At 42.9% G+C, this 18,283-nt stretch overlaps 1 protein-coding gene across 1 annotated transcript in view; it reads right to left on the bottom strand.

Moving 5' to 3' along the window:
* Window positions 1–297: 297 nt before the first annotated feature.
* The window catches only part of KCTD1 (potassium channel tetramerization domain containing 1), a 93,041-nt gene continuing 75,055 nt past the window's right edge, over window positions 298–18,283 (bottom strand). Inside the window, 2 exon segments of the mRNA XM_037508708.2 lie at window positions 298–1,246; window positions 5,237–5,542. Coding sequence (XP_037364605.1) covers window positions 1,088–1,246; window positions 5,237–5,542 — 465 coding nt within the window. The 3' untranslated portion in view covers window positions 298–1,087.

Genomic DNA, 18,283 nt, shown 5'->3' with positions numbered 1-18,283 from the left:
TGGCCACAGATGATGTTACCTAAGACCAGTGGTGGAAGGAACCCAGCCATGCTGCTCTTCACGGGAGAATCCCACCACACTGGAGAGAACAAAGGTTTCTTTTAAACCACTGTTTTTTGGGGGTGGCTTGCTCTATAGCAACAGATAACTGGAATTTATAAATAAAACATACACACAAGAAACCTGATGAATGAGAAAATTATTTAGAACAGGTGATATATCTTTTAGAGGGTTTGGACCATAAAACTGGCTCCATCTTTTAGACCTTTTTTAGACACACAACACAAAATTAAAAAAAAAAAAGAAAAATTTCATTTTAATCCAACCTTGTTCCAACACGTGTGTTTCACACAGAACTTATTTTTTAAACAGAGTTTATTGTATTTAATACATTATAAAATTTGAAAAATTGTAGGAAAGCAGCAGACTCAAACTGGAGCGATTCTAACAAGTAATAATTCTGGCCCCTTTGCAAAACTGATCAGTTTTAAAAACAAAGTCATGTTCACATCTGTGAGGCGGACAAAAACGGTGACTTTTGTACAAACTACATTTAAAATTTCATGTCTAATGTCTTTTGAATGCAATGTGCTCACGAGAGTTTTTCTGAAGTTCTGCCAGGTCCCGTCTAAAGAGACAAGAAACCTCCAAATGCAAAGAAACTCCAATATGGTTAAAAAAAAAAAAAGTAAAAAGAAAGACAAAGGAAAAGAAACAATGGATGGCTGTTGGCAATGGAAACTGTAAGGAGATGCGTCCTCACTGCTCATGGCTTATTGGTCAGAGGCCTTGAGAGGCCCAGGACATTTCACGGCCATCACAGCACCAACTGTAGCTACCACTTTTTTTTTTTCTTTTTTTGCATTTCCTACCTTTTGACATATATATATATTTATATATTTTTTACACCTTGAGGATATCACTATTCCAATTGTTCCCATATGAATACAGGTGTGGTCTCTATTGGATATAAATGTGTCTTTTATTCAATTTTAGGTCCAGGACTTGGTTTGCTGTCCCAACTGCACATAAATGTCCCTTTTTTGTTTATATTTTTTTTTCCTTTTTGCATAAGAAACATGTCCATTTAGTCCAGAGGCTCTTGCTTTATCCGGATGACGGAGGGTACACGGGGCGTCCGTCTCAGTTCCCGCCGCAGGACGTATTCACTGAACTGAGACGAATCCACTCCTCCCCCACAGGAGCCCACGATTTCAAATCCTCTTTGCTGCAACCTCTCGAGGACCTGCCAGGGGCCAGGATAAACATTCGGTTAGTACCTAGCTGGGTCCTTTGGCTATGTACACAGCTCAAAGAAATATCCCAAAATTTTGCTGAGCATGAATCCTTCCAGCTCCATCTATGTTGCTGCAAATTGCATGAGTTTATCTTTTTTTGATTGCTAAGTAATATTCCATTGTGTATATGTACCACATCTTCTTGATCCAGTCATCTATTTTGGGGCATTTGAGTTGTTTCCATAGCTTAGCTAGTGTAAATTTGAGATGACACGAAGCTTTGGTCAGTCTTACCTAATCCCTAAGAATACTTGATCCTGTTTCCAAAAGAAGACGCTGTGTTAACCGGCATGAGGGAGGAAGCCAACATTTCTGGTACCTAAAATGTACCTTTATTTGCTTACTTTCCACCTGCCAGTTCATCTACCATCACAATCACATACCATAAGGGGCGGTGGTAGCCCATTTTATAGATGAGCAATTGTTGCTGGTAAGTGATGGAGCTGGGTTTCCAATTCAGATCTGTTTGCCTCAAATTCCATTTCATGCAATGTGCAATGAGAGGGTTCACATTTCAAAGTTCATTTACCATTAAAATATGTTCTGTGAGATGATAAAGGAAATGGAAATAGAGTGACATTATCTGAATTTATTCCTCCAGTGATTCACTCTCAACTCACTCTCAGCTCTGCCAATGTTTAAGGTCTACAAAAAGGATTAATATATGTCAGCTTGAAAGACTGATATTTCAATAGTAGAACAAATAGACTACTGAAGACATTTGAGGTTTATCTACAGATTTTTCAGTTTGTGGCATTTGAAGTAGGCTTATTGCTTTATGTGCATTCAGGGAGGCAGGAAGAAATGCAATGGTTATATATTACAAAACATATCCCAAATAAAGATATTCTAGACTTCTCATAGGTCATATTATTTATTCTTTAACTTTGAAATCAAATACCTAATGCCAGAAAGATCCCTGAGTTTGTCACTAGATGCCTTACTAGGAAACAGTTTTTACAACCCTAGCATAGGCAAAAATACAGGAACTGATCTAGAGTGTTCTGTTTCTTTAGGGATCCCACAAATATTAGACTTGCAAATGTTCTCTGCCAGAATTCTGAATATAATTATATTATTTTGATGCCACTCTAAAGACAAGATGACTTAATCAGAACTTAAAAAAAAAATCCTGGCTCGAATTTATTTTTGGAATGAAGTAAATGTTACTAAATAACTTTCAAAATGTAGTCAACATAAAGTGAATTCTTACTGTTAAAAAAAAACAATTACTTTTTGCCACCTACTTTTATATGCAATAGAATCTGCTATCTTGCAAAAGGGCTTACTAGATGAGACTGGGAGGCCAAAAGTATGCTTTCTAAAAATGAACACTTCAAATATTGGCAAATTTGAAAAAAAAGTAAGTCTTTATGTGATAAAAAATGAACAAACATTGTGCCGTGGAGTGCTCTATTTCTGGATATAAATTCACAATGCATATGCACGCTGGGCAGTGAAAGACAGAATGAATAAAACAAACCCTAATGTCAAAATCAAGATGCACTGTGGTGGCAAGTGATTAAAAGGATGAACAGTTCATTCTAAGAACTCGCCAGCAAAGGCAGGAATGTAGCCTGTCAGCAAGGAAAAAAACCAATTTCCTTGAGCAAGTCACCGTACTGGAAAGCATTCTTACCGTGATTAGGAGAGGAACTACCAAGGTAGAAGAAACTGAGCAATAAGGAATGTAATAAATGAATAATAAAGAACTCTGATATCATTTGCCTTTAAGTCTTGTTAAGGTGGCTGAATTGCTAACATAAGGAAATCCCTAAGTTTCCTCACTGAGAGTGCTGAATTGCATATGATAATTACTCAGTATGATCCAATGTTACCTTGGATATGATCAAAGCTTATTCCAATGTAATGCTTCTTGGTCACTACTTTTTAAACATCATATTGTTAATAGAAAAGTTAGTGATCATTTGAGAATATTAACACCACTCAGTGGGGTACCAGGTCTCATGTACCTTAGTCCAAAGTCTCTCAATGCCAGAGGATGGTGCCGGTCTCTTGGTTGGTGGGGCAGGAAGCAAGAGGGGATTATGACTGTGTCATAAATGATGACATCAATCCAGATGAAAATTTTCTCATTAGACTCAGATGATCTGGGATGTGAATTTTTGAGTTATTCAGTGGCATAAAGGGTGACCTGAGGTTTTGTGTGTGAGATAGAGCCCTAGAGAAGTGATGAAATGTGTGCTTGGTTCTGAATGGCTCTTTCCCTCCTCTCTAGAGAGCAGCCAGGGGCAGGGTGCGTGGGAGGGGAAAGGCTTTCAGAACTCTGGAGGGTTTTATAAATAACTGAAGTCCTGCTGGGGAACACTGCACAGGGCTGGGGTGCCCCTCTGCACCTGTACAGACAGGCAGCCCCCCTGCTGCCCGAGTGTGCGCCTTCATCTAGTAAGCCCAGGGCTCAGTTTCTGTGAGAGTTTCCTGCTGTTCTGTTCTCAGACTTGTGTTTATAATATAAAAAAAAATATATAAATGGTTGTGGAAAAATCCTCAGAGGCAAAATGAGTAAAACGAGTGCTTTGTCTTTGAGTTTTGGGAGAAGTTGGGTTGGCTCATTGGAAAGTCATGGGCCCTTTCCAAAGAAAATGGGGGGCAGGGGAGTAATTTCCCAAATCTCCACTCTATTGACTTTACACTGTTTTAAATTCACAGACCTGGATTCAAGACTCAAGTGTTCCTCCATTATCTCATCTGCAAGCCAGGGGGATTAACAGTACTTACCTGCTAGGGATGTTGGAAGACAATGTATGTAAAGCCTCTGCCTGGGGCAGGCACAGGTTAGCTGACATGATGATCACACCCACAGCGTCTAAGGCACAGACTCAACTTTCATTCATCCATTCATCCATCGATAATAAAAGCAGATCAAGGGCTAGGCATCTATGGCACCTCATATAGTGTAAATCAAACTTCTGAATTCCTCTCTCAAATTTCCTTGCCCCAGACTTCTTCATCTCAGAAAATGGGAATTCCATTCACCAGTTCTTTATGAAAAATCTTTGACATACTTGGCTACCATCTTACAACCCAGAGCCATCATCACAAAGCTTTCTTAGCTCTACATTCAAGATATTCAGAATTGAACACTTTTCAGCTACTGTCTGGACCATAGTTTTCTAACTGCCTCCTTACTTCCAGGGTTTTCTACCTGTTGCTGGAGGATTCATTTTCAAATATGAGTTGCATCATGTCACTCCATTCAAAATCCTCCGGTGCCTTTCCAGTTCACTCACACAAGGTAAAGAAATGGATAGGCAACTCCAAAAGAAAACAAAGCAAGAAGAGGTGTGAATCTGTACCCCTAAACCATATGCAGTGTTGTAAACCAATGTTACTTCAATAAACTTTAATATAATTAAAAAAAAAAAAGAACCAAAAAATACTCCACACCCTCTACAAGGCAATCCATGAGCTGTGTCTGGTCAGGGAGTCTTGGCACTCCCTACACCTCATCCACTTTCCTCAAGTCATGCTGGCTTTCCTAATATTTCTCAATATGCCAAGCTACCCAATTCTACCTTGGGGTCTTCAGAACTTGCAGGTCCTTATGCCTGGAATACTCTATCCTGGATTATTCTTCTCTGTACCTGACCAGTATTTATGCTGGTTACTGGGCAGCCCCTCCACCCCACTCCATTCCTGTGATGTAAGTGCCATGAAAACACAGCTGTTGTTTATTTTTTTTTTCTCTTCTGTATCGTCAGTGTTCATACCTGCAGCTGGTCCCTTGTAGGTGTTCAATAGATATCTGTGGAGTGACTGAATGACTGCTGTAGAGGGGTGAACACATGGCATACCCAACAAAAGTGTTGCCATATGAGAGTTTCTCAGCTCTCTGGAGGAAACGTATTAGGTGAAGCAAGGTTAAGTAACAGCATTTAGTGACATTTAATGCCACACAGTGTATGACAACACCATACCTGGACTGAATTGAGGTGACAGTAGCCATTCAGTGGAAACCTGATGACGTGCGTTGAGTCGTGATTCCAGCCTGCGTTGACAGAGTTACACATCACATCCCCGATCTCTGGAAACACTTCTTCTATCAAGGATTTGTCACCGCTGAGTGTGATCCTTTCTCCAAGGTCTGGTGCAACACGCACCACTAGGCACTCACAGGGCCTCGAAAAGCGACCAGTTTCTCTGTCCTGCTTCCATCTTTCCATCTCCAACAACATAGGCTGAAGCTGAAAATATTTTGCTTCTTCATATAACAAAGTGTAGTCCTGAAAAAAGAAAAAGATTTTATAGTGCAAAAAAAAAAAAAGGACTGTAAATGTCCACATAGAACACACAATCTTTTCACCACTACTACTTCAATAATCAAACCTGGGTGTAAATGTTTTCCTTACAACATGTTTGTACAGACACAATTTTCATTCATTCATTCATTGATGAGAAAAGGAGCTAAAGGTATTAAGCACCAGGTAGGTCCTTTTCTAATTGCTTTATATGAATTATAACCCCCATAGTTGCCCAGTAAATAAGGAATCATTATTCCATTTTGTAGATAAAAAATTGAGATGTGAAAGATGAACCAAAGACCTTTCCGCTCTCATAGATAAGTGCCTCTGGGTATTTACAGTTTGGTTGCATGGTGAGAACCACTTTCTGTCCTCTTGCATGGAACATATATACTCACTGGGGTGAGGGAGGCACAGCTGTGCATTACTTCCCAGAAGCCTACATTCCTTCTCACAGGAGGGTGTAGGGTAGTGCACTGGTCGAAGTGGGGCTAGGGATAGTGGTGGACACCTGGAGGGTACACACACCGATTTTAAGAACCTTGGTGATCTGAGATTTGGGGGGAGGCTCACGCGCTGCCCTCAACCAGCTGACAGTGTTGCCATCATTAGGTCTTTATTTATTTTGCCCTGTTTGCTTTTTACTTTTTTTTTCTCTCTAATGAGGCAGCATTGGTTTACAACACTGTATATAATTTGGGGGAATAGGTTCACACCAAACCTTAGGTCTTACCTCCTGCAAGCCTGGTAATATGGAAGGAAACTAGTCTTTTTCCTCAAAGTGCAATCACCCTATGTTTAGGCATGGTTTCTTTTGTTCTTGCCTTAAAAAAATCTATTGAATTAAAGCAGAAATCTAGCAAATACCTATTAAAACACATGCACACACAAACCACTGAACGGGAGGACAAAGAAGGATGAGAAGGAGTCAGCAATTTAGGAACAATGTTATCACAAAGGTCAATATTATGTCTAAACGTAGCTATGGCCACAATCATCTCTGGGTGTGAGGTAAGTGGGTACTTGTCCAGACACGTTGACCGAGAACATTTTTAATCAACTGACACAGGCATTTTTGCCTTTTATGCATGGGCTGGAGCTGGAGGCAGTGCCTGGTGGCTTGGTGCCTGCAGGAAAGTCACAGCCTTAAGCTCTGGCCCGATTACTGTGATGGGCCATCTGGGAGGGACAGAGCATGACCACAGTGAATGACCACAGGAGATGTGCTTATTTGCTCTTTCTCTTGCAAATTAAGTAGCGACAGCAGCAGCAGCAGCAGCAGCAGCAGCAGCAGCAGCAGCAGCAGCAGCAGCAGCAACATTATTCAAGGTATCCAGGGAAAATGGTGTGGCGAGGTGAGAGAATACCAGTGGGCTTCTAGCTGGGTCACCCACTTTCCGTACTGAGAAACTTGGGTCGGTGGAAGAAGTGATGGTCCACACTTATCAGCAGAACATTCTGCCTTATTCTGTCCTCTCCTGGCAACCCCATTACTGCAGAGTCTTGGTTCCTAAAGAGAGTAGCCCACTGCTCCGGTCATTATTTCATATATCACCACCTACTTAGCTTCCTGACTTATAAGGGGACACTGCTTGGTTGAGGGGAGTTGAGAACTAAGCTCAGGTATAGTCAACTTAAAACAGGGCAGAAGGGAGCCCCCTGTGCCCCCAGTCTGAGGTTAGGAGAGGGGAGACTAGACTGCGGGTACCTTCCAGTCTACCTGAGACCCTGCTACGGAGGCCTTGCCATCTTTAAGGTATGCCAATTATGAGACACTGACCTCAGTACTCTGCTTACTCATCAAGATGACAGCTCTAAGGAAATCTAAAAACAGCACTGAGAGTTACACAAGGAACAGAAGCGAGAACTTCTGCTACTGCTTTTTATTTTCCTGTGAGATTTAAGTATAAATTTTAGCATAAGGAAGGATCTGGATTTCAGCGAAAATATGACTTGTCTTTCTTAAGTTATCCGATGACTTTCTCAAGTCATCAAATCTTAGCATAAAGATGCTTAGCAGCAGTCTTCTCGCCCAACCTCAGCTCTTTGGATGTCTTTTCCAAGATTAGTGACCGTCTAGCCTCTGACCAAATACTTGCAGTGACAGGAAGTTTACTACCTAACAAGCCACAGAATGCTATATTTACTTTGCCGGCAGCTCTGAGTTTTGTAAAAGTCCTGAATTTCCCATTTTTTTGTCCTAATTCTGTCCTCTGGGGTTATCATGACCCTGTTCTTTCTTTGACATGTTAATCCCTCAGACGTTGGAAGATGACTATTATGTTTTAATATTTTTTCAGGAGATACCCAATCTTTTCAGCTCCTTTCATTTATTACAACTTCAAGGTCTTTCAAGTCAGATGTGCACTTGACTTTGTTAACATCCTTTCTAAAACCCAAACCAGAGCTGACCTTAAAATTTAAGATATGCTCTAAGGAGTGTACTGCACAACACACACTTAGCTGGACACTCTAACCTACACTGATGCAGCCTGTGTTAGTGTCCTGTTGCCTCTGTGACAATTGCCACATATGCTGTGCCTTAAAACTACACAAATTTATTTTCCTACAGTTGTGGAAGTCAGAAATCTATAAAGGGCCATTAAAGCTGTGTTTCTTCCAGATGCTTTATGGGAGAATCCATTTCCCTGCTTTTTCCAGCTTCCCGAGGCTGTCCTTGGCTTTTCCCCTGCATCACTCTTACCCCTGCTTCTGTTGGCTCATCTCCTCCTCTTCTTCTGACCCTCCTGCTCACCTCTGTCACTTATGGGACCCTTGTGATTCTACTGGGGCACCGGGATTATCCAGGTTAATCTCTCCCACTTTAAGACCCTTAATTTAATCACATCTACAAAGTCCCTTTTGCTATGCCTCAGATGGTAAATAGGACATATGACACAAGAAGACACAAGATGGCCACACATGACATGGACATCTTTGGGGGGCATTTTCTGCCTACTACACATATGAAGCTGTGTTAGCTTTCTTGGTCCTCCCACTATGCTATTAGTTCACATTTTGCTTACAGTGAAATGCCAATGCTTTTGTCACAGGGGCTGCCACCGAGTAAGGTCTTCCTCATTCCATCTTTGTTAACATTTTTTAATCCTCCATATCGAGAACATTTGGATTCTCTCAACCTGAGTACTAGGTCTCCCTTTCACTTTTGTGTCATTTGGAACTGGGTGTTCTGTTTCTCTCTGTGAATCATAAGGCATTGGTGGACAGATTATGACACGGCCTTTGATGTTCAGGTAATAAATTAAGGCTTTGGATTTTGGCTGTTCCAGCAATTATAAAACATGTCATTCTAAGAGGATCCAGCTGGTAACTGTGGCCTTTGCTAGATGTCTTATTGAAATATTTTTTGGGTGGAACTCCAAGAGGAAGGCTGAGGTGTAGGAGGGACTCAAGTCTGCATACTGCCCAGGGAGTCTCCTTAACAGTCTCCTATAAAATGGGGGAGATAAGTTAAAGTTGCACCCAGTGCTGATATTTTATGAGTCTCTATCCATGACAATGCCCTAACCTGCTGGTTTGTCTGTCAAATGCCAAAGGGGCCTCCCTCGTGGCACAAGGGGTTAAGTCTCAGCACTATGAGGCTGTCCGCAGTCACTGCAGCATGAGTTCGATCCCCAGCCAGGGAGCTACCCACATGGTGCAGCAGACCTCTCCTGACTCATCTCTTGCTCCCCTCAGCAGTTTATTTCAGTAGATCTGCCTGTCCTGCTCCCCACTCTGACTCTGGTGAATCCTCTCACTGCCCACAACTCTGACCTAGATCCTAGTTCTTGTATGCATAAATAAATAAATCTTTAAAAAAAAGTCAGAGGAAATCAGGGTAACAGGAACTGAGGGTGAAAATCCCCCTCTGCTGATTCTGCATCTTCCCTCCCGTCTGTCTGGCTCTGTATTGACAGAGCACCTCCCTGAACAATGCTGATCGCATTCCTTGTTATCTGCTCTTGGAAAACCTGGGCAACACTGGTCCTTGTTAGACTCTGGCCCCAATCACAGATTTCTCAAGGACCCTGCTAGTGGTTATTAAAGTGAAGGGCTGAAAGGGCTCCCAAAAGGTCATCCTGGACCCTGGAGTATAAGTAAGCACATGGGCCTAGCCTTGAACCTTTTGGAGATGCTGGATGTTCTTTTCCTCTCTCTTGACTACTCTGGCTCCATCCCTTCCTTCACCACGCTATTCAAGCTGATCTCCAGAGCAGTTGCCATCTGTGCTGGGGGTGCCCCCACTAGAGAACAGCTGAGCACAAGGCTTCCTAGGCCACCAGCTTGCCATGCTGCCTTGCCTCCAGCCCCGGGAGGTTTGAGAACTGACAAGGTCCCTCTTGTTGCTGTTGTTACCATTTCTGCACAGTTAAGCTTCCGCTGGCCATTCGTTTCCTTGGCAGGCTCTTTTATATTTGTCTTTCTCTATTTGCTAACGCACACTTCTGGTCTCGGCTCAGGAACTCTTGCAGAACAGACAGTCCTGATGGCTGCTTTCTTTAGAAGCCTTGTCCTCCTTTTCCTCCTCAGTCAGGATCATTTAATTTTCTTGTCTAATTCCCAGGTCTTTCGGAGTTTCTCATGATTCCTTTTCACCTCTGTGGCCTTGTGCTCATTTCCTTTTGGTCTCTGGAACTCTGGAAATATTTTTTTCTTAAGAGAGCCTCGTCTTACCTGATCATGACCACCATTCCTTTCTTTGGCTTTTACAAACTCTGCACGTCTCTATCTCTTATTTCCAAAGTACAAGGTGGAAATGGCAGGAGCTCAGGGAGCAGCTGCAGGTTTGGGCCTGTTATTCCTTGGGAGGAAATGAATCCAATGCATCCATGTTCACATTCAGCAAAGAGACTCCAGAATGTACGAGATGCTATTACCCTCCTCTGCTGCCACGTTAACTTGATCTCTTATTAAGAAGCATCATTCATATTTCTTTTTTTTTTTTAAGATTTATTTATTTATACAAGAACCAGGGTACAGTCAGAGGTGGGGTAGGATGAGACGATTCACCAGAGCCAGAGCGGGGAGCAGAACAGGCAAATGACCGAAATACACTGCTGAGGGGAGCAGCGGGCATGGCAGGAGAGGTCTGTGAGCCATGTGGGATTCTCACCAGCCAGGGTGGCCGGGATCGAACCCGCGCTGCAGAGGCTGTGGACAGCTTCACAGTGCGGTGCTCAACCCGCTGAGCCACCGGGGAGGCCCATTCATATTTCTTGCTTAGCCTCATATCCAGTTGAAGGGAAACAGGTTATTCACAAACCTAACATCACATTTAAAGTATTTAAAAATTCTAGAATACATATTCTTAAAAATTTTTTTTGAGATTAACAATGGTTTTTCGGGGCCTCCCTGGTGTGGAGGGGTTGAAGACAGCACTATTAAGCTATTACCAGCCACTGCAGCATGAGTTTGTTCCCCAGCTGGCCAGGGAGGTGACCTGGTGACCCACATGGCACAGCAGAACTCTCCTGTCTCTCCCACTGCTCCCCTCAGCACTGTATTTCAGTAGATTTGCCCATTCTGCTTCCCCTTTTGTCTCTGGTAAATCCTCTTGCCTCCCTCACACCTCTGGCCTAGACCCGTTCTTATATGCATGAATAAAAATAAATCTTGAAAAGAAAGAAAAAAATATTCTATAGTTTGGTGTTCTTTCTTTTCTTTAAAATATCTTAGTGTCTTGGGCCTCCCTGGTGGCGCAGCGGTTGAGAGCTGGGTTGCGAAGCTGCCCGCAGCCTCTGCAGCACTGGTTTGATCCCCGGCTGCCAGGTGAGGGTCCCACATGGCGCGCAGACCTCTCCTGCCGCCTGCTACTCCCCTCAGCAGTGTACGTCAGTCCTTCTGCCTGTTCTGCTCTCCGCTCTGGCTCCGGTGAATTCTCTCACCCTCCGGTGCTTCTGACTGTACCCAGTGCTTACATGAATAAATAAAATAAATCTTCAAAAAAAAAAAAATCTTAGTGCCTTGGTGGTAGCTAAGGTGTGGTAACATACACCCAAGAGTGTGATCCTATACTTTTAAATTATATGTAAGTTATAAACCAATATTACCTCAATAAAAATTAGTAAAACAATACTAGCTTTCATTTCAAGAGAATATAGCTAATAAAAAGTCTTATTTTTTTTTACAGCAGTTTTATATTCACAGCAAAATTGAGAGTATAGTTCCCATATACCTCCCTAAATTCACATATGGGTAGCCTCCGCCATTGTCAACATCCCCCACCAGAGTGTGGATTTATTACAACAGATGAGCCTATACTGACACAGCATCATCACCCAGAGTCCACAGCTGACATTCGGGTTTACACTTGGTGTTGTACATTTGTTTGCAAATGAGGTGTATGCATTGAGGTGTACGCATTGTTACAATATCAACAGTGTAGTTTTGCTGGCCTGAAAATCCTCTGTGCTCTGCCTATTCATCCCTCCCTCCACCACAGCCCTCTTTCTTCCAGAGCCCCAAAGGACGAGCACATTTGCCCCTTTCCCCTGCTACCTCTTGATACTCCCAGCCCCTGACTTCCAGCTTCTCTCAAATACTCTTATTTTCTGGGGCGAGGATATCCAGCCCAAGATATAAGTTGATCGTTATCAAAGGAAACAGAAGTAACAGGCCAGTGTCCCGGCTCATTTCGCCACTGTCTCCACTCCTTACCCTCAATCTCTGAAAGACTCAAGTGGGCGCTGACAGCAGAGGTGGAGGCAGGCTCATCTGCACTTTGAAGCCACCCCCTGGCTTAGAAAGTCACGTGTACACCACCTGTAGGAGTTGGGTCTGAATAGGGCATGGTGAGGGCAGGGGCTAGAGATGCCATGAGGAGGGGCTGGGGCTGGCTGGCTGGAGCCTCCCAGTCCCCCTCGTGGTTACTGCAGCTACTTCTGCCTCGAAGAGAGCATCCCCGGGAGGGGGAGAGAAGTGGTTCTCAACAGGAGTTCTAAGCAGGATAGTGCCCACTTCAGAGACACAAATTCTAGGAGGCAGCAGCTGACCATGAGCTGGAGAGCTCTCAAGTGGGGACTCTTTCTCTTCTAGAGAGGAAAGTTCTTGGGGTTCTTCCCATCTCACCACTCTGCCTCCTGTGACAAAGTTCAAATTTCAGGAGTGAGTACCTGGAAGACATGTCAGTGTTGTCGCAGCCAATTGGCTGAAAGTAAGCCAATCAGAAGGCATTTCTGCAAAACGGAAGGGGACAGAGACCTAGGGCATAACTGGGGAGGAGCCATTTTAGTGGAAGCACATAGAAGCACACAAGCTCCCACACCTGAGGTTCTCAGAGCAGCCCTGGGGTTTCCACCCCAAGAGAATGCTTCCACTAGTTATATGAGATAGACTAGTTCCCTTCCTGTAATTACTTCCCTGCTCTTCCTTCAGCTCGTCTACTAGTTTTCAGCTGGGGATGATTTTGACCCTATAGGATATTTAGCTAATCTGATAAAATTCCTGGGTGCTATAACTGAGAGGCGGAGGGTGGTGGAGTGCTACTGGCCTCCAGTGAGTAGAGACCAACATCTTAGGATGCACAGGCCAGCCCTCTTCAACTCCGCCCCTCCAAAGAGTAATCTGACTCAGAATGTTAATAGTGTGAGGTTGAGAAACAATGAGCTTCATAGATCATTTCTGTTGCCACCTAATAAACACATCATTCACATAACTCACCCTGACAGAACAGTCAGTCTCAGCATCATTAATGGTGGTTCAATCACACAAGTGTGCAAATGTGACATAATATGAAGTACACAACATCATTGGAGATGTACTCTCGCCAAAATGTTTTACCTAAACCCATCAAGGCTTTAGATATTATTTCAAGTTTTCAGGAAATTAAAGGACAGAGTAACAAGTTAAACTAGATATGACAAAAGAATAAGAAAAATCTGAATTGCCACCAGGCCCAGTACCTGCAGCAAGTCATTACCTGAAAAAAGACCATGGTAGATAATAAAAGAAAGGGACATAACTGGACTCCACATGTGGTCCTGGAAAAACCACCTGCAAAGGATACTTTTGTCCTCAAGCAGGGAAATTTGGATATGGTTGCAGAATTAGAGGAAATAAAACTATTAAATAGAAAAGTAGAGATTATTGTCTGAGATAAGTGTACAAAAGATCCAGAAGGTTATCACTCAGTTTTAACACTGGCAATCTGAGTGATGGGAATATGCTGCTTAAACTTTTTTTTTTTTTGCTTAGCTATATATTCAAATTGTATACATGCTTCTCCTATAACATTAAAAGTTATGAGCAAGTTGACTTTTGAATTAAGCCAGGAATATGTTATTTGGGGGTTGCTTGCCAGCACATTTTTCTTTATCTAGGAAGGGTGGATACTGGACCATAAAAGATGTTACAACATGGGGGACACTTACCAAAGGTGTCCAAGCCAAAGGGTTAGAAAGGGGAAATATTGTGGTTCCCCATCAGAAGGAATCCAAAGCTTGGGGGACTCCTGGTGCACCAGAAATTAGCCCGTGTGCTTTCATGAATGTGTGCAAGAGAAAATAAGACAAGGAAGAAATCAGTATCATTGTGGGAGGGGGAGGACTAAGGGAAGAAGGAATGTAATATCCATAATAAATCACTGCAGAGAAGATCTGCAATCACTTATCTAGAGAACAGATTCCATCAGCTTTCAATGGAAGCAGAGCACATGCATCTGCCACTTATATGGTGTTTTGAAATATGAGATTATAACTTGTTAAATGGGTAGCTCAGACAGCACATTGTCAGAACAAGATTTTAAGGGGCACAGGAGGCTGTGACTTCAAGATTTCATGCATTTTTTTCAACCCAGCATTAGAGTGTGAGAGAGGGAAGCAGGTAATCAATTTTGCTAGGTTCACCCTAGCAAAGCCAGTAAGAAGGAATTGTTTCCATATGCAAGATGCTGTGTCCTTTGCCAGGGTCAGGAAATCAATTCTAATGAGGAACAAAGTGCCTGGCAAGTTACTGTTCAAGGATGGGCAGACAGAGGGCTCATCTGAAGCTGCTGGGGCAATTCCATCATCAGCCACGAGAACTGAATGGCCACCTCAGCTTCCATTCTCCTTCTGCTTTTCCTCCAGGTTCCAGAAGACCCTGTAATTTACAGCCTGTCATACAGAGGTTCTGTGGGAAACATTTCAGGCTTTGAGATAATTTGACATGCTTTTGTCTTTTTCCCCAAGCGTGGGCTACAGCTAAATCCTGAGCCAATTAAAGGGTGTGTTCTGTGCTGAGAATAGATGAATAGGAGGTTTTCAGGGCTCTGGAGTCCTTAGGGAGATGAAAGGTGCAGAGAAGCAACTACCCCAATCCTAGGCAGGTGGGGGGACTGGGAGAATCCTCAAGGGACTGTCCTCTGGAACTGGCCACAACTTAAATCCCATGAGAAGTTCTCCTTCCCCAGCAACTAACCTGGATGCTGTTGGGGGAAAAAGAATTTCTGCCATGTTTAAATGTGTTTAAAATACCTAACACCATTACTAGAACAAGCTGTACCTAAAAACAAATGATTATTGTCATTTTCTAATACTGATGCCCCACAAATTGTTTTATATCCCCTGGAATCTGCATCTCTTTTAATCATGGTAATTGCAAACTAATATATTGCTCTAATACTTGCTTAGGATGAGGATTATATATGTATAATCATTCTAAGCATATTTACACACACTTTACATTTTACATTTATTCCTCTCATTTTATTTATTTTTTAAATGTTTTTGTAGACTATAGAACCAACATTTACATTATCTCCTTTTTTTTTTTTAAGATTTATTTATTTATTTATACAAGCACTGGGCACAGTCAGAAGCGCGGGAGGGTGAGAGAATTCACCAGAGCCAGAGCGGGGAGCAGAGCAGGCAGAAGGACCGAAGTACACTGCTGAGGGGAGCAGCGGGTGGCAGGAGAGGTCTGAGCGCCTATTCCTCTCATTTTAAACAGAAATACAGCACCTATTTATATTTGGCTTCTTGTCCCTAGGAACATTTTAGCCTTTTGGACTATATTTAAATTAATTGATACTAAGAAATTACTGTGTGCCCAGCACATAGAACCCTCTAAAAAAAACATTAAAATGTCCCTGTTGTTAGACCTTTACAAAGTAGAGTCATATATTTGTGTATATGTAAATATATAAACATCTCATATATGTATATATAAAACACCGAGAGTTTGAATAGAAGAAAATACATAAACAGGTTTTAGATTAGTTGATAGGAACCAGAATCTGTGAATCCAAAACTCACTGCATTTATTTATCCCTCTGTTCATATTCACTCATGCCACAAATATTTACATGCTTAATACGTGGCAGTACCGAGCTAGTGTGAGAAACACTGCTGGCTAGCTTTCCCAACAGCTATTCCCACACACTACCCCTTGCCCATTCTCTCACTATGGAGGCTGGAAAAGAAGAAAACACTTTTTTAGCTTCCTTTGCAGCTAGCAGAGGCACAGTTCTGGTCAATGAGCTATAAAGAGGCGTCTATTGGGGATCTTCTGACAAGGATGGTCTTGTGAGTTAAATGCCCTTTTGCCCTCTTTTCCTGCCTGGAAGGAGGAGGTGATGTCTGGCGCTGTGACAGCTTCCTTATGACCATGAAGTGACAAGCATGAGGCCAAAAGGTCAACGTCGACGGCAAAAAATGAAAAGAGAGGGTCCTGACCTTGATAACATCACAGAACAGACACCACTACCAACAAACACGGAACTCTGAGTTCTTGTGTGAGGAAAACAAATCTTCATTAGTTGAAGACACTGTTGATTGGCTATTCCAACACCTGTAGCTGAAAGCACTTGCAACTTACAGTTGGGTAGATACAGAGAATAGAGACAGATAATTACAAATGTACTGAGTGTGACGGTAGAGTATGGAGAATCAGGAGGCACAGGCAAACCTAAGCTAGACCAGGCACAGGACAGTGATGAATAAAATGAGCGTGAATGACAGAAGAAAAATCAGGGAAAGGTCATCAGGCAGACAGTTCTGAAGGGGGCAAGAAGTGGTGTGTGTCTGAGGACTGAAGAGAAGTCCTGTAGGGAACATGTGTAAGGTAAGAGTTGGGTGAGATGGGCAGGGACCACCTGGCTTGGCAGGCTCTGAGAAGGATCTGCTGCTTTGTTCCACAAACAATGGGAAGCCCCTGCCGAGTTTTAAGATGGAACAAGTCACACTACACTAACATTTTTGAAAAATGTCCCTTGGAAGGATGGATTGGGAGAAGGGGAAAGAGTTGGTGGGGTTATAAAAGGGCAGCAGGAAGGATCCTTGGGATAATGAAAACATTCTCTGCCTGACCCTATCAATATAAGGCCAGGCACCTATATTATAATTTTGCAAGATATCCTTTTGGAGGGAACTGGGTAACACAGGATCTGTTGTTTATTTACTTTTGTACAACTTCATGTGCATCTATAATGACCTCAAAATAAAGAGTTTAATGAAAAAAATAGTCTCCGAATTTGAACATGGAGAGTGGTGAGGGGAGACCAATTTTAAGGTCACTCCAAGACGTCCGGAGATTCACTTGGACTTGGACTTGGACTAGGGAGTTGACAGGAGAGGAGTGGAGCGATTCAAGAAATACCTAGAAGGTGGATAGATGGATTCACCACCGGATCATATGTGGAAGGAAAAGTAGAGAAAGTTCAGAGTGACTCCCCGGTTCCAGCCTGGAGCCGGCAGATGATTCTGGATATTTTGCTGAGAGAGAATACAGACAAAAAGGGGCATCTTTCATGGTGGAGGTGGGCTGGGGCAGGTGGGTGTGGCCAGCTCATGTTCTGGCAGCTTAGCTTTAAGAAGCCTGTGAACTATCCAGCTAGAGTGGAAATGTAAACACCTTAAAATAGAACTAAAAGTGAAAGTTCCCTTCTTTCCTCCTTTCAAGTTCACTGCCTTCCTTCTAGGAAAATGTGAGAGAGTAACAAAACGCCTCCCTGCGCCTCCACTGTATCACATTTTGCTGTCCTTCTCCACACAGAACCAGCACCTGCTTTCTAAAAGCTGCCCTGACTTTCTTCCTAGTCCTCTGTTCTGCCTACAGCTAGGATGGGAAGCAGGACTGCGGTCTTCAACTACCCAAGTGGTCATGCCAGCAGCCTGGGGGGCAGTCCTCTCTATGGTCCTATTTGAGAGATGTGTGTTCCATCTCTCTCCCTACTTAGCCCCCTCCCCCCCTTTAGACTGAGGGTTGGAGGTGGGAGACTTCCCTTTGGCCTCAGAGCTGCAAGGCATTTTAGAATCCAGCTATTACATGAAAGTTTTGTATAAGATGGTTGCCAGTGAAAGAAGTGGCATAAGGGGAAGGCAGGAAAGAGGTTCAAAAATTTGCACACAAAGAAAAAATCTGCATGGAGAACTTGAAAGGGCCACATTAGAACCAGACTCTCAATACTTTCCTTCTTGAGTTGGAAGAGATCAGAGATGAAGTCGCTGATTTTCATTTAGGAGACATGTTCCACAAACCAACTTCTTTGATCTCTAAAATCACGCTCAGCACCATGCTGTGCACCCTCTGAGAGGCCTCTGGAACGACCTCTGTTGAGGGGAGCAGCAGGGTCCCAGAGGCTCACTCCAGGGCTACAGGAAACTGCACATGCTAGTTGCAGTTATTACTCTTTCTCTTATTTTCTTGCCAAATGTATAAAGTTGTTGTCATGTAAGATAAACGTGTACATGACATGTCCCTTCTATATTCTCTTTCTCATTTGGCTAATCACCCTCGACACGT

The sequence above is a fragment of the Talpa occidentalis genome, unplaced genomic scaffold (genome assembly GCF_014898055.3).
Source record: "Talpa occidentalis isolate TD23 unplaced genomic scaffold, MPIMG_talOcc4v2.1 talOcc4.13, whole genome shotgun sequence".
Classification (NCBI taxonomy): Eukaryota; Metazoa; Chordata; class Mammalia; order Eulipotyphla; family Talpidae; genus Talpa; species Talpa occidentalis.
This window is presented reverse-complemented; position numbering and strand designations above follow the sequence as displayed.